At 40.3% G+C, this 21,718-nt stretch overlaps 1 protein-coding gene across 4 annotated transcripts; it reads right to left on the bottom strand.

Moving 5' to 3' along the window:
• Positions 1-3,465: 3,465 nt before the first annotated feature.
• Positions 3,466-21,718, bottom strand: LOC132395955 (TATA box-binding protein-associated factor RNA polymerase I subunit D-like). Of its 4 annotated transcripts, none has more exons than XM_059973192.1 (6): positions 21,701-21,718; positions 19,391-19,839; positions 13,212-13,605; positions 9,770-9,942; positions 8,191-8,248; positions 3,466-5,358 (listed from the first exon to the last, which is right to left on the bottom strand). In XM_059973192.1, exons 2-6 carry the CDS (start codon positions 19,615-19,617, stop codon positions 4,759-4,761), a joined length of 1,452 nt encoding a protein of 483 aa, XP_059829175.1. In that variant the 5' UTR covers positions 19,618-19,839; positions 21,701-21,718; the 3' UTR covers positions 3,466-4,758. The 4 variants fall into 4 exon arrangements, with proteins under 4 accessions (XP_059829175.1, XP_059829173.1, XP_059829172.1 ...); XM_059973190.1 differs by lacking the exon at positions 21,701-21,718 and adding an exon at positions 19,928-21,626; XM_059973189.1 differs by lacking the exon at positions 21,701-21,718 and adding an exon at positions 20,974-21,626.

Below are 21,718 nucleotides of genomic sequence, written 5' to 3'. Positions count from 1 at the left end.
CACAGCAGCATGATGGTTTCTTAGGCAGTGCTGCCTGAGGGCTCGAAGATCACACACATTCAACTGTGGTTTCCAACCTTGCCCTTTACGCACTGAGAGGTTTCTGAATCTTTTCACAATATTATTGTACTGTAGATGTTGAAAGACCAAAATTTTCTGCAATCTTGCGTTGGGAAATGTTCCTTTTGAACTGACTAACAATTCTCACACGAATTTTGGCACAAAGGGGTGAGCCACAACCCATCCTTGCTTGCAAAGACTGAGCCTTTGATGGACGCTACTTTTATACCCAGTCACGATACCTCACCTGCTACCAATTAGCCTGCTTAATGTGGAGTCTTCCAAACCGGTGTTACTTGAATATTCTGTGCACTTTTCAATCTTATTTTAACTCTGTCTCAACTTTTGTTGAGTGTGTTGCAGCCATCAAATTCTAAATTTGTGTATATTTACAAAATACAATTAAGTTGGTCAGTAAAACTATTGAAAATCTTTTCTTTGTACTTTTGTCAGTTAAATAAGGGTTCACGTGAATTAACATATCACAGATTTTTGTTTTTATTGCATTTTGGATAATATCCCAACTTTTCTGGAAATGGGGTTTGTACATCCTAACCATCCTGACGCAGTGTCTCAGCCCGAAATGTCAACAGTACTTCTCCTTATAGATGCTGCCTGGCCTGCTGTGTTCCACCAGCAGTTTGTGAGTGTTGTACATCCCAAAATGCTTTTTCTTCGCAACCATCTACGAAAACAGAGAAGTGCCCCAAAGAATGAACGACAGTTAAACATGAGAGATCCAAAGCTCCCCCTCCCGCGCGTAAGTGGCAGCAAGCAATGACCCCCCACCTCCACTGGCAAAAAAAGTGCATCGGTGCCGCAACCGAGCCCAAGCGTGAGCAAAGCTACCCCAAAGGTTTTGCATTTCATCCAACATTCGACAATCCATAGGCTCTCTCTCCCTGGTAAGGGAGAGGGAGGTGTCCGTCATTTTCACAGCAAGTGGGAGACGTAACAACAACCGCTTGGTTTACGATGTTAAAAGTCCATTTCGTCGCTTTCTCGACAGCTAATATTTCAGGTTGAAACTCTCTATTTCACAATAAAGATATTTCCATTACTTTAATGTGTGAATTAAGGGGGTACTGTGCCTTGTACAAATCATTGAAGTTTCCAATCTAACCATTTAGGGACAGACCTAACATTTTGTCCTATTACTTTGATAATCACTATACGTGTTCTTTTATCTAAACTTGATATTGCACTTAGTTTATTTTTGCTGTGCTTGAATCTGCGTTTCAGAATCAGGTTTAATATCATTGACATACGAGAATTTTTAACTTTGCAGCAGCAGTATAAGGCAATAAATGATATAGAAAAAACTGAATTACAGTAAGTACTTAATTTAACTATTATATACATAAGTAGTGCAAAAACAGAAATTAAAAAAAGTGAGGTAGTGTTCATAAGTTCAATGTCCATTTGGAAATCAGATGGCACAAGTGGAGAAGCTGTTCCAGAATCGCCATGTGCCTCCCTTCAGGCTTCTGTACTTTCTTCCTGATGGTAACAATGAGAAGACAGCATGTTTTGGGTGGTGGGAGTTGTTAATGATGGATGCCACCTTTCTGAGGCATTGCTCCTTGAAGATATTTGATACTACAGAGGCTAGTAACCATGACGGAGTTGACTAATTTTACAACTCCTCAGCTTGCCTTGATCCTGGCAATTGCTCCCCCCCCCCCCATACCAGATGGTGATGCAGCCAATCAGACTGCTCTCTTGTCCAACCACAATCATTCCACCTCTGAGGGTGTACAGGAGTGAGATATGCTAACTAATGGAGTGGTGCCGCAGCAACAACCTGACACTCAACGTCAGTAAGACGAAAGAGCTGATTGTGGACTTCAGGAAGGGTAAAATGCAGAAACACATACCAATCCTCAAAGAGGGATCAGAAGTTTCAAGATATCTGAACATCTAACCTGGTCCCAACATATCGATGCAGTTATAAAAGAGGCAAGAGCAGCTAAACTTTATTAGGAGTTACAAGAGATTTGGCATGTCAACAAATACACTCAAAAAAACTTCTATAGTTGTACCGTGGAGAGCGTTCTGACAGGCTGCATCACTGTCTGCTATGGAAGGGCTACTGCACAGGACCAAAAGCAGCTGCAAAAGGTTGTAAATCTAGTCAGCACCATCTTGGGTACTTGCCTGCAAAGTACCCAAGACATCTTCAGGGAGCAGAGTCTCAGAAAGGTAGCGTCCATTATTAAGGACCTCCAGCACCCAGGGCATGCCCTTTTCTCACTGTTACCATCAGGTAGGAGGTACAGAAGCCTGAAGGCACACACTCAGTGATTCAGGAACAGCTTCTTCCCCCTCTACCATCTGGTTCCTATATGGACATTGAATCTTTGGACAATTCTTTTTAAAAATACACAGTATTTCTGTTCTTGCAGGTTTTAAAAAATCTATTCAATATGCATAATCAAATTACTTGTTTATCATTTTTATTTTATTTATTATCTTTTTCTCTGCTAGATTATGTATTACATTGAACTGCTGCTGCTAAGTTAACAAATTTCATGTCATAAGCCAGTGATAATAAACCTGATTCTGATTCCCTAAACAAATCAGTCATGTACTCACTGGACATCCTAGACAGTCTTGACAACTTTTGTTAACAGTATTTCTTCATTATCCCATCCTCTTCTTCAATGTGAGATGTGTGTTCTCAGTAGAACATACAAATTGAAAAGTGACCAATGATCAATCCTTGCAGGACAGGAGATATAGTAGTGTAGGCATAGTAAAGTTTATCATTGGAGGTAATTCTCCAGCCATGATTACTAAATAGATAAGAGAAGAATAAATAATGTGTCGTCCCCAACAAGAGAAAATCTGCAGATGCTGGAAATGAAAGCAACACACACAAAATGCTGGAGGAACTCAGCAGGCCAGGCAGCCAGCATCAGTGTTAGAGTAAACAGTTGATAATTTGGGCCGAGATCCTTCATCAGGAGCTGTGCAGTCACAACTGGAGGCCAGTTGTGAAATGTTGGCAGAGAATGATATAATCATCTGCATCAAGGACTCCAAAAAGTTTGAGAAAGAAAGAGGAGATATAAAAAGACTTTGCCTAAATCACATATGATTAAAATGAACTGAAATCTTTAAGTGTATACTTAATTATTCACAATGGTAACTTACAGGAATTTATAATTCTAACTTCACTGCAGAGGTAACTTTGAATAGTTAGATCCTTTTTATGTGAATATATTTTAACAACTTTGGGAAACGTAATTCTTGAGATAGTTTGATTCCATCCCTGCCTTGGTTCATTCTTCAATTGACTTGGTTTCTTCTTGATTTAACTTGTAATATTATCCTGTTTACCCTCCTCTCTGTGATCCTGCAAAAGTTCCTTTACTTTCTAATAGAACTTACTGCCTAATTATATTGGACATCACTGTTGTGATATACCTTAGAATGCTTATGTTAAAGTTGTTATATAAATGTAAATCATTTCTCATGTTTAATGAACACAAATCATTTGAATGGAAAAGTACAGATTCATTAAAGATATTTACAAAGATCACATATTTCTTTGCATCAACCTTATGATGCAATAAATATGTGCTCCTCACTATAAACTACATGCAACATAGCTAATCCAAGGAAATATGGAAACAAATTTTTCAAAAGCATATGGTTTATGGATCTCTGTGCAAACATTTAGCCAATAACAAAATTCTTACTCTATTATCTAGTTTTACGTTTCTCATTTCATAGTGCAGTTTTTCATTCCCAAGTGGCAATATGCAGCCATAACAATTGAAGCATGGGTGTCATCTTTGTTCATTTTCTGCATTACCAGTCATAAAATAGTAAAATGTAAACAATATCATAATTTTCAGTTTTAAAACAATTCTGATCCTTAATACATCAAAACTATTATAACATTTTAAAAATAACCGATTAATCTATACGTATGATATAAACACAAATAAACTCAACTTAGAAGTTTATCTAATTTGGTACAGAGTGTGCTGACCTTTTTAATATTTGACAAAGGAAAATAAAATACTACAAGTTATTTTATGTGAATCACTAACAGGAAATGGTTATTTACACTGCTATCTAAAAGAAAACTACTCTCCATTCTCTAATTTTCACTATTAACTTTTGATAAATAAAACTAAAAACATAAATTTCTGGAAAACTTCAATGGGCCATTGGGAGAAATTGCTCCGATGAACAATTCAGATGAACAAACATTTTCCAACATTAATACTTGATTACAAATCGCCTCAAAAGGATTTCTGCAAGGTCGAAATTTCACAATTACCTGTTATATGCTGTAGGTTTAGAAAATAACCGTTTGACTTATTTGTAAGATTTTAGCTTCAGGACAAAGTTTTAGGCACAGGCAATAAGTAAGGATCATGTTGAAACCTTACTTCTGCAGAGTATAAAAGAATATTTTCCAACTTTCACAATGTTCATCCACAGAATGACAATATGTTTCTGTTGCATAATATTCTTAAAATTAATATACTTTGTGAAAATTCTGGATTCAAAGTCAATGGAAAATACTTCCCCAGTAAAAGTTATTGATAGTATCAAGCCATAATTGACTGAATAATTTAGTGCAAATGTGCCATTCATTTGTAACTGCAATTCAGATGTTATTTAGTTCATTCTTAAATAACGGCTTTTGATGGTGACCAGGTAAAGCAGTTATTACCCTTTTTACAATGGTGAGGCAGTAAAATAACTATTCCCATTATAAAGTTTAAACTTCTTCTTCTGAGACACCATTGATAAATTTGTGTCTTTGTTGGCTTGTTCCACAGGATGATCCCGATCTTGGGAAATATTCCTTTGAGCAGTACCATTACAAAGGAACTTACGGTGCGTCGTTAGTTCACAATCCATTCTTTCTAGATTATTCTCTTCTGGCGAAGTTATGTGTTCCCTCTTTTGCATCATTATACTTTTTGAATGTTTATTAGACTTGCGACTCTTAAGAGAAAGTACAGTCTCTGCTTCTTCAACTTCCCCTTCATCTAATGGCCTGTGGGAATTCTGTAGACTGTCCAGGTCTGCTAATTTTTCTTCGATTTTCTGGTTAAAAGGTGCATTGTGAGGAAGATTTTGTGTGGAATGGTCCTTTTGTTCAACTGTCTCTTGTTTATTTTTAACGTGACCTTTACTTTTACCATTGGCTTCATGGTGGCCTTTATTTTTACCACTCCTTAGAGATCTTTCCTCTTTTTTCCTGTACTGCATTTTCCTAGAGTACCTTTTCTTTCCTCCAGACCCTTTTTCTGATATGAAGTAGCTATTATCCTGCAAATAAAACATATATCATGAATGATGATTGAGTATATAAGTTAGCTACAACGCTTCATTCCTCTAACTGGTATACAAACAATAAAAACTAGATTTTAGTATGACCCAAGACAGCTCAAGAAAGACATCATCATCAGGCTAGTGAAACATTGAACAAGTTATGACGTTTTCACACTTTCACAAAAAAAAATCAAGTCTCATGACAAGTGCCATAATATTGTCAGATTCCTGCTTCGTTAGATGCTTCCAAATCATCAATTAATAACTTCACTAGTGAAATGAAATCCAAGCTACTTCTAGTTCAAGCTATGATTCACAAAGAGTGGCCTGACTGATGGTGGCTGGTAATAAAATACAGCAAAACCTAAATCAGTTTTTTATCCCCCCCAACAGAAACTTTGTATTCAATATGGCAAAAATAAAACTTTGGTTCAGTTTCAGTTACAAAAAAAAGCATCTATTAAGTGGTACATTCTGAAGTTGCTAAAATACAAATAAACTCTATGAGCACACAAGTTTTAAATGTTTACCCAAACAATTTCACGGATGAGGGTCTTTAATATTATGAACAAACTGAAGAGGCAGAGGTTATTCTCCTTGGAAAAGAGATTGGGTGGGGAGAGATTTATCTGATAAGGATATTTTATCATTCAGACTCAAGACGAAGTTGAAAAAGATTTTTAAAAATCTTGTGGTAGAAGATCAAGGGTTCAAAGGATGCAAAAATGAAAATGACTGGTATAGAAGAAACAAAACTGAAAGGAAGTAATCTTCTTTTAAACTAAAGCAGCAAGTGGCTAGAAGGTAGAGTGCACTGCAGTGGGATAAATGTAAGCAGATTCAATTGGTTGTTCAAAAATGAATTTGATAGGTATTGAAAGGGGAAATGCAAGCATTGGGAATAGGTGGGGCAGTTGCACAAGTTTAATTCCTTGTGGAAAATGTTGGCATTGATTTGATTACAATATCTCATAATTAAAATATTGTGCTAGGCTTTTCAGGGAAAAGCCTCTAGAGCAGAGGTTCCCTACCTTTGTTATGCCATGGACAAATACTATTAAGGGGTCCATGGACTCCAGGTTGGGAACCCCTGCTCTAGATTAAGTTGGGTCTTCCAAATAAAATGCATATCAACGTTACTGTGTTTCATTGCCCTCTTGCTCTTATACCACATTTTGCTCATTGCTTCATTCACTCAAGATGCTGTATGAGATTGTTTCAATACAGAAGGAGGGCAGGACCACAGCAAGAGCTAAAAATCTTCCTCCTTCCTTTTCAGGCCTGATGAATGGTCTTGGCCCAAAACATCGATTGTGTATCCCCCTTCACAGATGCTGCCTGACCTGCAGAGTTCCTCCAGCATTTTGTCTTTGAGAACCAGGACAATAATTTCAAACCTGAGCAGCTTAAGGGAACCAAAAAATTGTTCACTTACTATACGTCAGAGATGAAAAGGATTTGGTGCAGGATGGAAAATAAGCAAGAGTTTTTTTAGTGATGCTGAATAACTGTCCTTTGAAGGAAGTGCTCATTGGGTACCAGGAATAAAATTATCTGATGGAGCCACAAACAATTCAGAAAAACAGTAAACAGATTTTGGCTGGCTTGCTCTGGGCCAAGACATTAAAACAAACACGAGTGAAATAATCTTACGTTTGTCAAACATCACACTTGTTTACACAATTATAATTGAGTATCCATTTGATTACTTCTGTCTCAGTATAAACAATTAAATGTTCTTCAACAAGTTTGCTCTAGCTTTTAAAAAGTGAAGTATAAAACAATGTTACAGTTAGAAATACCTATTCAATATACCGTGGATTCCAGTTAATTGGGACACATTAGGACATTTTGGCCCAATTAAGTGGTAGCCGAATTAGCCAAAGTTTTGTAGAACTAGTTAAAAAAAAATTAGAAAAGACAAGCTAACTGAATAACAGATTATGTATTTAAATGAAATACAGAATAAATTAGAACTATACTAATACTACTAGTATATCCTAATAGTTATCGATGGAAGAATTCAGCCGATGTATGCTGCCGTGTTCTTTTGATGAACAAAATCAGTGCAGACACCTAGTGCAGATAATGGACTGCCTTAGTACAATAATATTGATGATTGCTTCCTCCAAATCTTCACTTTCATTGAAACATTCAAGATGATAGCCGATACCTTCAAATCCTTCACAGCTCCTAACTTGTTGAAATGGTCATTTTCACTTTCAGATGTTTCTGGCATCTCAAAGCCTGAATGCTTGAAACTGTAGTGAGCAAAAAAGTTCTGAATTGCTTCCTGCTTACTTCTCACCAACTATCAGCGACAAAAATCACTGCTTTTTGAGCATGAATGTATGCAAGAGACTATTTAAAAACTAGTCACTTTAATCACAGTGTAGTGTCTGATGGCCACACAAGTGTACACAATTGATGCTACTTAGGAACTGTTCAGAACAGCCTCTTGTCCAACTAAGCAGCACAGTGTCCCAAGTAAACAAAGGAAATCCCAGCTATTTTCTTGATTAGTTTTTGTCCTTTAAGAGTTGTCCCAAATAAGCGGGACAATTAACCGATGGTCCAATTAATAGGAATCCACTGTGCTTCACAAGTTCTGTAGTCATCACCAATTTCAGGATACCGCCAGAAACCTTTGCATTTATAAAATGATATCCTTAAGGAAAGTGAAGTACAGGTTACCTTCGGGAAACATGTAGCACATATAACATTGTGTATAGTGCTGAGCTGTTAACTTCAGAAGTAGACTACAGCACATATATATTTCCTAATTACACAGTCAAAGGAAATACCTTGTTCTCAATACAACTGACTTACCACGACTTTCATATCAAAAGCCTCTTCGTTTCCCGAGTCTTCAATGCAGGTTTCATCGCTACAAAATATTAAGTTTTCCTTCATGTTACAAAGAACATTGCACTCAAAAAAATTCTTTAACTTTGACCACAACTGTTTACTGATAAATGTAAGCAGCGGCACAGTGCTTAAAATGTTGCCTAATACCCAATTTTGTCAAGCTGAAGCAATGGTATCCTTCACGACATTTACACGAGGCCTGATGATCAAAGGGAGATATAATCTGTCTTTCTTGGTCAGACTTCGAATGATCATTCTTAAAACTGCTAGTATACAAGTGTTCCAATGGACCCCTGCAAATGTTACATCATCTTGTAACAAATACCTGAAGTTACCCAAAAAAAAGTGTGGCTAATTAGCTAAAACTAGTTTCAGCTAGTTCCTCATCAACCTCTTTTGTTGTCAGATTTTTTGTTAGCTATGTTTTCACTAGTTTTTGAGTCACCAGACAGAATTGCTGCAGCAGGTATGGAATTCATCAGCAATAGTTTTAGCCAACTGCAGGGAAAATACTTTGTCCGGGTTTCTTACCCTCAACTTTAGCGTAGCAGAGCCTGAATCTATATCCAACAACATGCAAGTGTTTATTCACGTGATAACAATGCCGCCAGTTAAAGAGCTAATTTACTCAATGTCTCCCCAGAAATATCAGCTCACTCCAAAACAAGGTTGACACAGTAGTAACAAATCCAAGGAGCTGTGTATCATAGTGAATTTAAATTTCAGTAAACAATTCACCTGTGGAGGCACCATAACTGAACCCAACCCTGTCCTTGTGCTACTCCAGGTTACTGGTAGAAACTTCTGGATAGCTAGCAGCTGTGCAAATTGCTGAACAATTTTTCTCCAACACATCAACATCAAGAACAATGGCAACATTCCTATCACCTCCATGACTAAAATGAGTTATTTAATACAGAGCAAACACGAGGAAATCTACAGATGCTGGAAATTCAAACAACAACACACACAAAATGCTGGTAGAACACAGCAGGCTAGGCAGCATCTATAGGGAGAAGCGCTGTTGATGTTTCGGGCCGAGACCCTTCCGAAACGAAACGTCGACAGCGCTTCTCCCTATAGATGCTGCCTAGCCTGCTGTGTTCTACCAGCATCTTGTGTGTGATGTTATTTAATACAGAGTAGGGGATCAAACGGAGTTGGGAACTACTTCTGCATGAATCAGTTTTAAATTGTGGCACGCCTCCACCAACAGCCATATCCTGAGAAATTAAATGAAAAGCTATCAATACTGGAAATCTGAAATAAACATTTACTGAAAACACTCAGGTCAGAGAGCTGTGGAAAGCTCAAAGATCCTTTGCTTTTAACCCAAAATGCTAACTCTATTTTTCTTTCACCAGATGTTGCCTGACTACAAGTGTCTCCAGCATTTTGTTTTCATTCATGAAATATTAAATCCCTCTCCCCACAGATACTCCCTGACCAGCCAAGAATTTTCAATAATTGTATTCTTACTTCTTAAAAAGTTAACTTACAAATACAGCCATACAGAAACTAAATCAAAATACCAACTTACCTGCTTTCTGATATGGGTGAAATTGGTCTTTTCTCATCCAGGTATTTGTATTGCTTTGTTGGACCACCAACTCTTTCTGCACAATCCACATTTATGTTTTTTAAGGAGTTTATGAGATGTTTCTGACATTTTAACTCCTTAATGTAATCAAATAATCCACACAAAGCAGCTTGCTATAAGTTAGAAGTATTTAAAATGTTAGAAAATTTATCAAAATAGTGTCTTGAGTTGCAAGAACACAGCAAAACACACTTTGGAAATACTTATAGAAAATTATTTAGTCTCTCATCTAACCATGCAATAACTATTTTTTTAACTGCCAATTATCTTTATAAAAATTGGAAAAGACTTAATAAAATTCATGTCAATTAAACATAGTGATTGTACCCAATGCTACCACTTCCCCATACAGAGTTCCAGATATCAACCACTGTGTAAAAAAATCATACCCTTTAGGTCTCCTTTGAAGTTCTTCCCTCATAACTTCTTGTTTATGAAACCCCTACCAAGGGGAAACGATTTTGACTATCTATAATTTCAGACAAGTATATCTGGTCACCCTCTTTCGCCCCAGGGAAAGCAAGGCTTGCCGTCCAAAGTCTCATCGAAACACTCCACGGAGCTGGTGCATCTCCCCGGCATCTATCCAGCACAATCACATTCTTTTCATGGAACAGTGACCAGAACTGATGCAATACTTCAAGTGCAGGCTAATCAGCGTTTGTAGAGTTGCCATGTAACATTTTAACTTCTATGCTTCAACCTACAGAGGTAACATGCTATAAGCATTCTTCACGACGTTATCTCCCCGTACCGCTACATTCAAGTTACTGTATACACGCTCCTATTTGACCTTGTCACCTTGCACTTGTCGGGATTAGACTGTAACTGCTGTCGCTCTGCCCGATTTTCACCTTCCTTGCTATTCATGGCACACATCTCCTATATTAACATCCAAGTCATTAATAAATACTAGAAGCAACGAAAGGTCCCAACACCAAACCCTGTGGTACACTACCAGTCAGATTTCCAATCCGAAAATCATCCTTAACGTTGCATTTTGGTGAGTTAAAAAAAAATAATTTAGAGATACAGCATGGAACAGACTTCTCTGGCCTATTGAGCCATATCATCCAGAAACCAACCTTTTTGACCCTAGACTAATCACAGGATAATTTACAATGACCAATTAACCTATTCATTCATGAGGAGGATATACAAGCTCCTTACAGAGGATGCTGGAAATGCCACCCACCATCTGTATTAACCACTATGCTCCCTGGGCAGGATTTACACAGCACATGGCAGTGCCATGGAGAATGCTGTAGAACATAAGAGAACTAAGCCTGCAAGTACAACATTCTGTGAAAGTGAAGGCACAGGTAGACAGGATGATGAAGGCATTTGTCATGCTTGCTTTCATCCATCCATCAGGACACTGTGCAGAAGAGTTGGGATGTTGCATTACAACTGTTCGAGGCCACTCTTGGAGTATTGTGTGTAGTTCTGGTTGACTAGTTATATAAAGAATATCTTTAAGCTGGAAAAGGTGCAGAAAATAGTAACAAGGATGTTACAGGGACCAAAACATTTGAACTATAAGGAGAGGGAGGTTTTTTCCCCATGGAGCATGAGCTGAAGGTTATAAACCTTATCAAGGTTTACAAAATCATGAGGTTCATTGATAAGTTGAATAGTGACAATCTTTTTCTAGGCTAGAAGGCATAGGGTTAAGGTGAGAGTGGAAAATTTAAAGGGAACCAAGGGGCAACTTTTTCTCCCACATTCAGGGTGGTGAGTGTGTAGAATGGGCTGCCTGAGAAAGTGGCAGAGGCAGGTACAATTACAATGATTAAGAGACATTTGGAGAGGTGTATGGAAAGGAAATGTTTTAGATGGATATGTTCCAAATGTGGACAAATGGGACCAGTTCAAATAGTCAAGTCAGTTGGTGTGGGTGAGATGGGCCATTAGAGCTATACCGCGGTAAAACTGTAGCTTCCGACTCCTATTATCATGGCAATTTTAGATCAATTACTCAGCTCTTCTTGGATGGAGGTGCCTTAAGCTTGCGGACCAGCGGAACCTCGTCAAGTGCACTAATATGTACACGCACGCACACACACACACACACACACACACACAGTACAACTACAGCACCATTGTCAATCTTCTTAGATACCTCCTCAAAAAACTCAATCGAATTAAGGACAGGATTTCCTCCACACAGAACTCATGCTGACTATCCCCGATCAGCTCCTGCCTTTCCAAATGTGTACAAGTCGTATCACTTAGAATTTTATCCAATAAATCCCCTACCACTGACATGGCTTGCCAGTCTGTTGTTTATCTGTACTGCCTTTCTTGAGAAAGAAAAGGGGGGGGGGGGGTTAGCCATTGCCCAGTCTTCTGACAGCTCACCCGTGGCTAATGAAGATGCGAAGATCTGCAACAGGTTTCCAGTTATCTCTTCCCTTGCTTCCCACAACACCTAGGAATAGATCTCATTTGGCCTTGTGGATTTCTCCACCCTATGCATTCCAAGATATCAAACATTTTCACCTTCGCAATTCTTAAGTGCTGCAGACCAACAATATATCCCTTCTTGAACTCACTATCTTCCATGTCCCTCTCCTTGGTGAACATGGAGAGGAAGTACTTTTTTTTTTTTTAAGAACCTTGCCCACATCCCCTGGCTCCCTGCACTGATTATTGCCACACATTCTTGGGCTACCCTCTTGCTCCCAATATACTTACAGAATGTTTTGTTTTTTCCTCCATCTTACCTCCATCAGGGGCTTCAATATGGACTCATTCCAGTATCTCTTTGAAGATTGCTTTACTCAGATAAATAACTGAATGAGCCTTTCCACCATACTTAAAAAACAAATTAATCGTGTTCTTTGGAACGTAGAAGATTGAGAGGACCTTTCACAGAGGTACACAAAATGATGCGGGGTATACCCTAGTAAATGCAAGCAGGCTTTTTCCATTGAGTTTAGGTGGGACTATGACTTGAAGTAGTGGGTTAATGGTGACAGGTGAAAAGTTTAAGGGGAACAAGAGGGGAAACTTCTTCACTCAGAGGGTTGTTAGAGTATGGAGTGAGCTGCCAGCACAAGTGGTGCATGCTATCTCAATTTCAATGTTTAAGAGAAATTTGGATAAGTAGGTGGATGGTAGGGGTATGGAGGACTATGGTCCCGGTGCATGATGGTAATAGGCAGTTTAAAAGGATAAGCATGGACTAAATGGTGTGAAAGGTGTGTTTCTGTGCTGTACTTTTTATGACTCTTAAAGATTTAAAATACAATACACATAAAAAAACAAATATACATAGAACATTTGGTAGGTACAGTATTCAATGTGCACAGTATCTAACTATTCAATTACTCTTTATAATTCAAATCCTGACATGCCACATTATAGATTTATTCCTTACCTCATATGTAAAAATCATCTTAAATGGCAAATCCTTCTTTCCATATTCCTTTTGCAAAAATGGAAACTCCAGTCCTCGCTCTCTCAACTTCCTCTTTTTCTCTACCGCAGACATGGATGCCTGCAGCCTTCCTCTTGGCAGGCCGTGTTTCTTACGAGTGTACCTGCTTCTGGATCTTTTGCTTCGCCACCGTCTTCTTACTTCACCAACTTTCAAAAAACTTGGACGCCATAGACCTTCATCTGAATCAGACGAGCTCTCAGAATCAAGCTCATTTTGACTTTTGAATTCTAATTGGGTTAAAAATGTCCCTGTATTCGGCGTGCTCTTGTTTCTTTCTGGTGTAGATGCACACTGCGTCTTGAATAAACTGTCAACTGAATTTGAGCCATCACTGGAAAAAAAAGACTACATTAATCCATTGAGCAAGGATCTTCGTTATGTCATCCATGTAAATAATTCACATCAGTCCACTTTGAAATATTATGAGAAAGAACCTACTTCAGGAAAATGGTTATCATCAGGGCCACTTATTCTACCCCCTCATCCCTCCAGGCTCAATAATTTCTTCCATAAAAAGACCTGCTATCCTCATAACTTGGAATATAATTTGACTACCTAATTTCTAATCTAGGACTTTAAACTTTTATTTCATTATACAAAGAGATGTGTACTAAGAGTTTGGCTACTCAACCCAAGGTCAATGGCACCAAAATACATGGGTCAGGCTTGGATATATATTCCCATTAAGTATTTAGGACTGGTCTGGCCATTTCAAGGAGGAATGGGAGTTTGAGCCTGGCCATGTTGGATTCAGCTGTCAGGCCCCTTGTTTCACACTGGAGCAGGTCTCAAATTTGGATAATTTTTATAATGTTTCTACTAGCTCACAAGAGGATCTGGACCAAGTAAAATCTACTTGCTTCTCCAAAACCACGATGAAAAATTTATATTTTTTGACCTGTTACGTGGACCAACCATGAATTAAAGGAGACAACAGCAGTTAGAAAACTGGAGAGATTACATGACACATGACACAGCACAAAAACTAGACTGAACTACATAATAAAAAAACCCAGAAAGCTATACTAGACTACAGACCTACACTGGACTGCATAAAGTGCACAAAAACAGTACCGGCATTACAATAAATAATAAACAGGACAGTAGGGCAAGGTGTCAGTCCAGGCTTTGGGTATTGAGGAGTCTGATAGCTTGGGGGAAGAAACTGTTATATAGTCTGGTCGTAAGAGCCCGAATACTTTGGAGCCTTTTCCCAGACAGCAGGAGGGAGAAGAGATTGTATGAGGGGTGCATGGGGTCCTTCATAATGCTGTTTCCTTTGCGGATGCAGCGTGTAGTGTAAATGTCCGTGATGGCGGGAAGAGAGACCCCGATGATCTTCTCAGCTGACCTCACTATCCGCTGCAGGGTCTTGCAATCCGAGCTGGTGCGATTTCCAAACCAAGCAGTGATGCAGTTGTTCAGGATGCTCTCAATACAACCCCTGTGGAATGTGATGAGGATGGGGGGGGGGGGGGGGGAATGGACTTTCCTCAGCCTTCGCAAAAAGTAGAGACACTGCTGGGCTTTCTTTGCTATGGAGCTGGTGTTGAGGGACCAGGTGAGATTCTCCGTCAGGCGAACACCAAGAAATTTGGTGCTCTTTACAATCTCTACCGAGGAGCCGTCGATGTTCAGTGGGGAGTGGTCAGTCCGTGCCCTCCTGAAGTCAACAACCATCTCTTTTGTTTTGTTCACATTCAGAGACAGGTTGTTGGCTCTGCACCAGTCCTTCAGCTGCTGCACCTCCTCTCTGTAAGCTGACTTATCATTCTTGCTGATGAGACCCACCACGGTGGTGTCATCGGCGAACTTGATGATGTGGTTCGAGCTGTGTGTTGCAGCACAGTCGTGGGTCAGCAGAGTGAACAGCAGTGGACTGAGCACACAGCCCTGGGGGGCCCCCGTGCTCAGTGTGATGGTGTTGGAGATGCTGCTCCCAATCCGGACTGACTGAGATCTCCTAATCAGGAAGTCTAGGATCCAGTTGCAGAGGGAGGTGTTCAGGCCCAATAGGCTCAGTTTTCCAATCACTTTCTGAAGGATGACTGTGTTGAATGCTAAACTAAAGTCTATGAACAGCATCCCAACGTATGTGCCTTTTTTGTCCAGGTGGGTTAGGGCCAGGTGGAGGGTGGTGGCAATGGCGTCATCTGTTGAGCGGATGTGATGGTACGCAAACTGCAGGGGGTCCAGTGAGGGGGGCAGCAGGGTCTTGATATGCCTCATGACGAGCCTCTCGAAACACTTCATGATGATGGATGTAAGTGCAACGGGATGGTAGTTATTGAGGCAGGACACTGAAGACTTCTTCGGCACGGGGACGATGGTGGCAGCCTTGAAGCACATTGGAATGGTGGCGCTGCTCAGGGAGATGTTGAAGATGTCAATGAGACCATCTGCTAGCTGGTCTGCACATCCTCTGAGCACTCTACCAGGGATGTTGTCTGGTCCAGCAGCCTTCCGTGGGTTGACCCTGCACAAGGTTCTTCTCACGTCGGCCACGGAGAGACACAGCACTTGGTCATTCGCAGGAGGGGTGGACTTCCTCGCGGCCACGTCATTTTCTGCCTCAAACCGGGCGTAGAAGTTATTCAGCGCATTTGGGAGGGAGGCATCACCCGCACAGTTAGGTGATGTAGTTTTGTAATTGGTGATGTCCTGGATGCCCTTCCACATGCGCCGTGTGTCGCCGCTGTCCTGGAAGTAACTGTGGATTAGCTAGGCATATGTACACTTTGCCCCTCTGATGGCTTGGGACAGTTTGGCCCTTGCTGTTGTTAAAGCTGCCTTGTCACCTGCTCTGAAGGCGGAGTCATGGGACCTCAGCAGCGCATGCACCTCCGTGGTCATCCATGGCTTCTGGTTAGCGCGTGTAGTGATGGTCTTGGACAGAGTAACATCATCAACGCACTTGCTGATGTAGCTGGTCACTGATGCTGTGTACTCCTCTAAGTTGGTAGAGTCGCCATCGGTTGCAGCCTCCCTGATCATGTGCCAGTCAGTGTGCTCAAAGCAGTCTTGTAGAGCGGAGATGGCTCCTGCTGGCCAGGTTTTCACCTGCTTCTGAACTGGTCTGGAGTGCCTGACGAGCGGTCTGTATGCTAGGATTAGCATAACAGAGATGTGGTCTGAGTAACCGAGGTGGGGGCAGAGCTGGTACGCATTGGGGATGTTTGTGTAAACCAGGTCCAACACGTTCTCCCCCCTCGTTGCAAAGTCCACATACTGATGGAATTTGGGGAGCACTGACTTAAGGTTCATGTGGTTAAAATCACCAGCGACAATAAGCAGACCATCAGGGTGTGCATTCTGCAGTTCGCTAATAGCGCCGTACAGTTCACAGAGTGCCTCCTTAGCATTAGCGCTGGGGGGGGAATGTAGACACCGAATATAAGGACAGAGGTGAATTCCCGTGGCAAATAAAATGGTCTGCATCTAACTGCCACAAACTCCACTAGTGATGAGCAGTGTCTGGAAACCAGCACAGAGTTCTTACACCATTCCGTGTCGATATAAACACAGACGCCACCACCGCGAGCCTTACCGGAGACAGCTGCATCTCTGTCCACACAAAACAAAGCTAGCCCGTCTAGTTGGATGGCAGCGTCTGAAATCCCATCAGTGAGCCGTGTCTCTGTGAAGACATACGCGGAGCAAACTCTGTACTCCCGCCGAGTATTACGTTGGAGTCAGATGTAGTCCATTTTGGTTTTTTTTAAATTAGTTTTTTTTATACATTTTACAAATTAAAAAACCCCAAATCACAATGAGGAACATTAATACAGTGCAAAATTAAGCATACAATGACAATATGATACAAAGAAAGAGAATTTTTAAAAAAAGCACCTAAATTGAAGACAAGTAAACTTAATATCCTCCCCAAGCCTCACAACAAAAAAAAAACTACAGACCAACCACAACACAATATAGAGAATATAAATCAGGATAATCAAACTCCCAGACTGTGAATACACTTATCAACAGAGGATAGTGATGCCTACTACCAGAAAAAAAAGGGAGCTGAAAAGGAAAAAAACCCTAGTCAAGAGGAAGGTTATGAAAGTACTCGATAAAAGGTCCCCAGACCTTATGGAACTTTAGATCCGAATTAAGAACTGAATAATGAATTTTTTCGAGGTCCAAACAGGCCATAATGTCATTAAGCCATTGAGCATGAGTGGGCGGGGCAACATCTCTCCATCTAAGGAGCATCAAGCGTCTAGCCAGAAGAGAGGCAAAGGATAATATTCGGCATTTGGTCGGACTCAGATGTAAATCTGTCTCGCCCCAAAAACCGAACAGAGCAATTAAGGGGTTTGGTTCTAGGTGCTGATTCAGAATACACGATAACGTAGTGAAGACATCTTTCCAAAATTTCTCCAAGCTAGGACAGAACCAGTACATATGAATGAGAGAGGCCTCGCCCCTCTTGCATTTATCAGAGTGGACTAATGTCAGGGTAGAATCGATATAGTTTAGATTTAGCTCTATGAACAATCTTAAACTGTAAAAGGCAATGGCGAGCACAAAGAGAGGTTGAGTTAACCGATTTGAGAACCGAGTCCCAGCTCTCATCAGATAAGGAGGTATTTAAATCCTGCTCCCATGCCATTTTAATTTTATCCACAGGGGCCCGTCGTAAGGCTGCTAATTTACCTCGAATAATTGATATTAAACCTTTACCTAGTGGATTAATGGAAAGAAATGTCCATAGCATTTTTCGCAGGCATTTCAGGAAAGTTAAGAATTAAAGGAGCAATATAGTGCCTAATTTGGAGATATCTAAAAAAATGAGCATTGGGCAGATTGAACTTAACAGAGAGCTGCTGAAAAGAAGCGAAGCGATTATCAATGAAAAGATGTAGTCAATTTTGTTGTCCAGGAAGTGGACATTGGAGAGCAGAATGGACGGGAGAGCCGGCAAGGCTAGGGTTTGCTTTGAGCCTGGCACGGACCCCTGCCCGTTCACCTCGCTTCTGCTTCCTCACACATCGCTTTCGATGTCTCTATCTCCGGCTCCCAACGTCAGGCAAGTCTGGGGATTGTAGGCCCGTTCCCCTCAGCAAGCCGACGTCGCGTAATTCAGCCAGCAGATCTTTGTGGAGGTTTGGTTTTGGGCGATCTCTGTATTGTAGTAGTATCTGGCGATGGTAGATAGCCGCTCTGTTATCCATGTGCCCTAATCGAAAATTGTGTATCAAACTTAAAATAGAAAATTAAATTAAAGTAACACCAGGTCTGAAAGGCCGCTGCTGCTGTCGTGGCGCGCTGCCTCAAGCTGTATGTAAAAGTTCTGATGATGGCAATAACGTGACAAAGATCCCAGGCATGAAATGATTACTATTTCAACACATGCTGCTTAACCTGCCGAATGTTTCCAGTACTTTGTGTTTTTACTTAAAAAGTTGAACTATTGTCCTGTCCTTTCTGGGTAGTTCATTAAAACTTCCCATCAGATAAAGATTAATTTTTACATGATTAAACATTACTTCCAAAATATGCCACACTTCAAGTTCTATAATACTTCAGACTGTCATAATCTACCACCGTTGCACTTGTACACCAGTCATTAACCTCAAATGTGAAAGTTTTCCACCCTGCATGTTGTTCGTTCCAATTCTTAACATTTGGAATGGGTGATGGAGGACAATTTTGAAATGCTCTCTTTCTCAGCATAGGAGCACTGTTGTTGCAGAACTTATTAACTGACAAACTTTCGTATAGCTGTGTATATTTTTTTATTGTTAATTCTATTGCTTTGCAAAACCAAAAGAAAAGAAATTAACAAGTGCAGGCTTGTTTTGGTTTCCAGGTAATAATGCCTGGGGATATACCAGCCACTACAGTAGACAAGAAAGCTGAATCTGGGCCAATAACTGATCCTACTCAGTTATGAATTCAGCAAAAATACATAACGATGAGTTAAGGGTGATAGTGGAAATCTCCCAGCTCAGAGGTCTGCTTTTATGTATGTGTCGGGATGAGTGGGTGGTGGATGAAATCGGAGTTAAAACTGTGAATGATCTAGTCTCAATCATTCTCAAAGACGACATTATTTAATCCAATAAAGTATCATAAGTCTGGTGCACCTAGAATCAATAGGCTTTGCTTACCTTAAAGAAGGGGAGATATCCTGATCAACGGGTTTACACACTTTTGTAATTAGATCTCCTTCTGTGCTGGAGACGGCTGGGCCCGCTTGCTTGTTAACTACTATTGTGTCAGTAGTCTGTTGCAGGTCCTTAGCTTCATTCTCTTTATCCGAAAATAGCAACACACTGCCTTCATCGTCATCTTCTATATATATTTGCTCATCTTCACCACTCTTTAAATCTTCCATTGCTTTCCTTAGTTTATCTGTGCAAGTCCAAGCAAACCGCACCAGGTGATTCCCACTTCAATTATAAAGCCTCTATTATCCCACGAGGAGAAAACACAGGCATCAGGATACGTGGATGGAGATAATATTTGCACAGAAAAGATTTGATGGTTGTAATTATTCATGGGAGTTTCTGAATAATTTTGAGTTGCTTTGCAAAGAAAGTCCTCTTTGATGCTGCACCTGCTCAAGTAAAATTAAATTCTATCAGATTATCACTAGCACAATTAAGTAATTAATCTGAAAGTGAATTATATTCACACATTTATACCTGACCAGTTCACAATTCCTTTTCACAATATACAGTTTCCTAAGTTCTTCAGTAGAGCAAAGTACAGCTCATATAGTTTACATCCAACATGAACCCAACACTGTGTTCTTTGTTTCACCCTTCTGTCCTTTTACCATCACTCAAGTTGAAATGGTAAAACTAGCAACCTTTGAGAAAGATTATAATACAGTGGCAAAATGACTAATAAACACAAAATCTCATTTCTGCCAATGTTTAAGAAAAGATGCAGAAATCACTGGGATTTTAGCACCGCACAACTGATCATACCACATAATGACAGTTAACATTTCTTCAAATGTTATGACCATTATGCATTCAATGTAATTCTCCCTTTTTATAACCTAAAACAAACTCATTATATTAAATGGTTTCACTGACATTTCTGTCAAAGTGGGAAATGCACCATACGTAGTCACGTCTCTGCATTTCTCTAACCATAAAAACAGTTGCCAAAAAAACTGAGATAGCCACTGGGTGCAAGGAAAATCATGTTAAGTGCCAATTCAGGTGGGGGGGGGGAATGTAAGAGAGGGGTAGTGAGTGAACCAGACATAAGGAATCAAAACACAGAGACGGCAGGATTTAGACGTGAGAGCTTGAATTAACATTGGTTCCTAAAGAAGGGTGGGGGACATAGAGAAAGTGAGGGTTAGCTGCTGGAGGCAAGGCGCAGAGGGAGAAGAGGTGGTCAACAATTAGGAATGAGTGTTGTAGGTTAGCAAGAATTGGGGGTGGGTTTGGTAGTCCAGAAATGGAATTGATGAGGAAAAGATCTGAGGGATTAATAACTGGCATGGGGATGGGAAATGATAAATTAAGTGATAATGTTGGAGATGGAATCTCTGGTACCATTTTCCTAATCCAAGGGGAAAACCTCCATTTAGTAGATTATTTAAAGAGGACCTACCAAAGCAAGAGCCCACAATTAGCCTCCCTTCTGTCTAGACTTCTCACTGCCTGCGTATAGCAGCACCCACCCAGGACATTCTCTTTCCTCACCCCCCTTCCCACCAGGTATAACGTACCATGAAGCCTAAGGACAGTTCATATCTCACTGTTATAAGACTACTGAAGACCTCACTGGTACAGTAAGATGGACTCTGGACTTCACTATTCACCTAATTATTGTCTAACAGCACTGCAGGTTTTTCTGTAACTGTGACACTTTATTGTGCTGTTACTGTTTTCCTTTGCATCACCGGCAATGTCGGGTTCTAATGAATTGATCTGAATGGATGGTATGCAAGACAAGCTTTTAAAAACTGTACATTACATAAATAGTAACATGTATGTATCGAGGTATACACCAGGTTAGCATTTCTCACACAAACTAGAATTCACTTTCCTGGAGGACAGAGGAAATCTTGTATCAGGAGTTACAAAGCAAACTGGGTAAGCACTTGAGAGGGGAAAGTTTTCAGGACTAGCAGGAAGGAACGGGATTGCGGATTCCTCTCCAATGAACTGGTAAACCATTCTGTGAGTCAAATGGCCTCTATCTGTTTCACACTTGCATTGTTACCAGCAAGAAAGTGAAAGAATCTGAAAGTCCAATCTGCACCAGTACATCGCTAACTTAAAAACCACACGAGCAACACGAAGTCGCGAAATTGCTACAGATGCAAAGCCTTTTAAAAAGCCCTGGGGGAAAGTATCATTACTGCATTGACCACCCCCCTCCTCTGACTTTTACCCCTTTCTCTCCCTCCCCCTATTCCCCCAACTCTCTGCAATCCAGAGCCCGCCACCTACCGGAAATGTGCGCCGGAA

This window comes from Hypanus sabinus, chromosome 6, assembly GCF_030144855.1.
Source record: "Hypanus sabinus isolate sHypSab1 chromosome 6, sHypSab1.hap1, whole genome shotgun sequence".
Taxonomy (NCBI): Eukaryota; Metazoa; Chordata; class Chondrichthyes; order Myliobatiformes; family Dasyatidae; genus Hypanus; species Hypanus sabinus.
The sequence above is the reverse complement of the archived record's forward strand: the minus strand, read 5'-3'. Positions and strand labels throughout refer to the sequence as shown.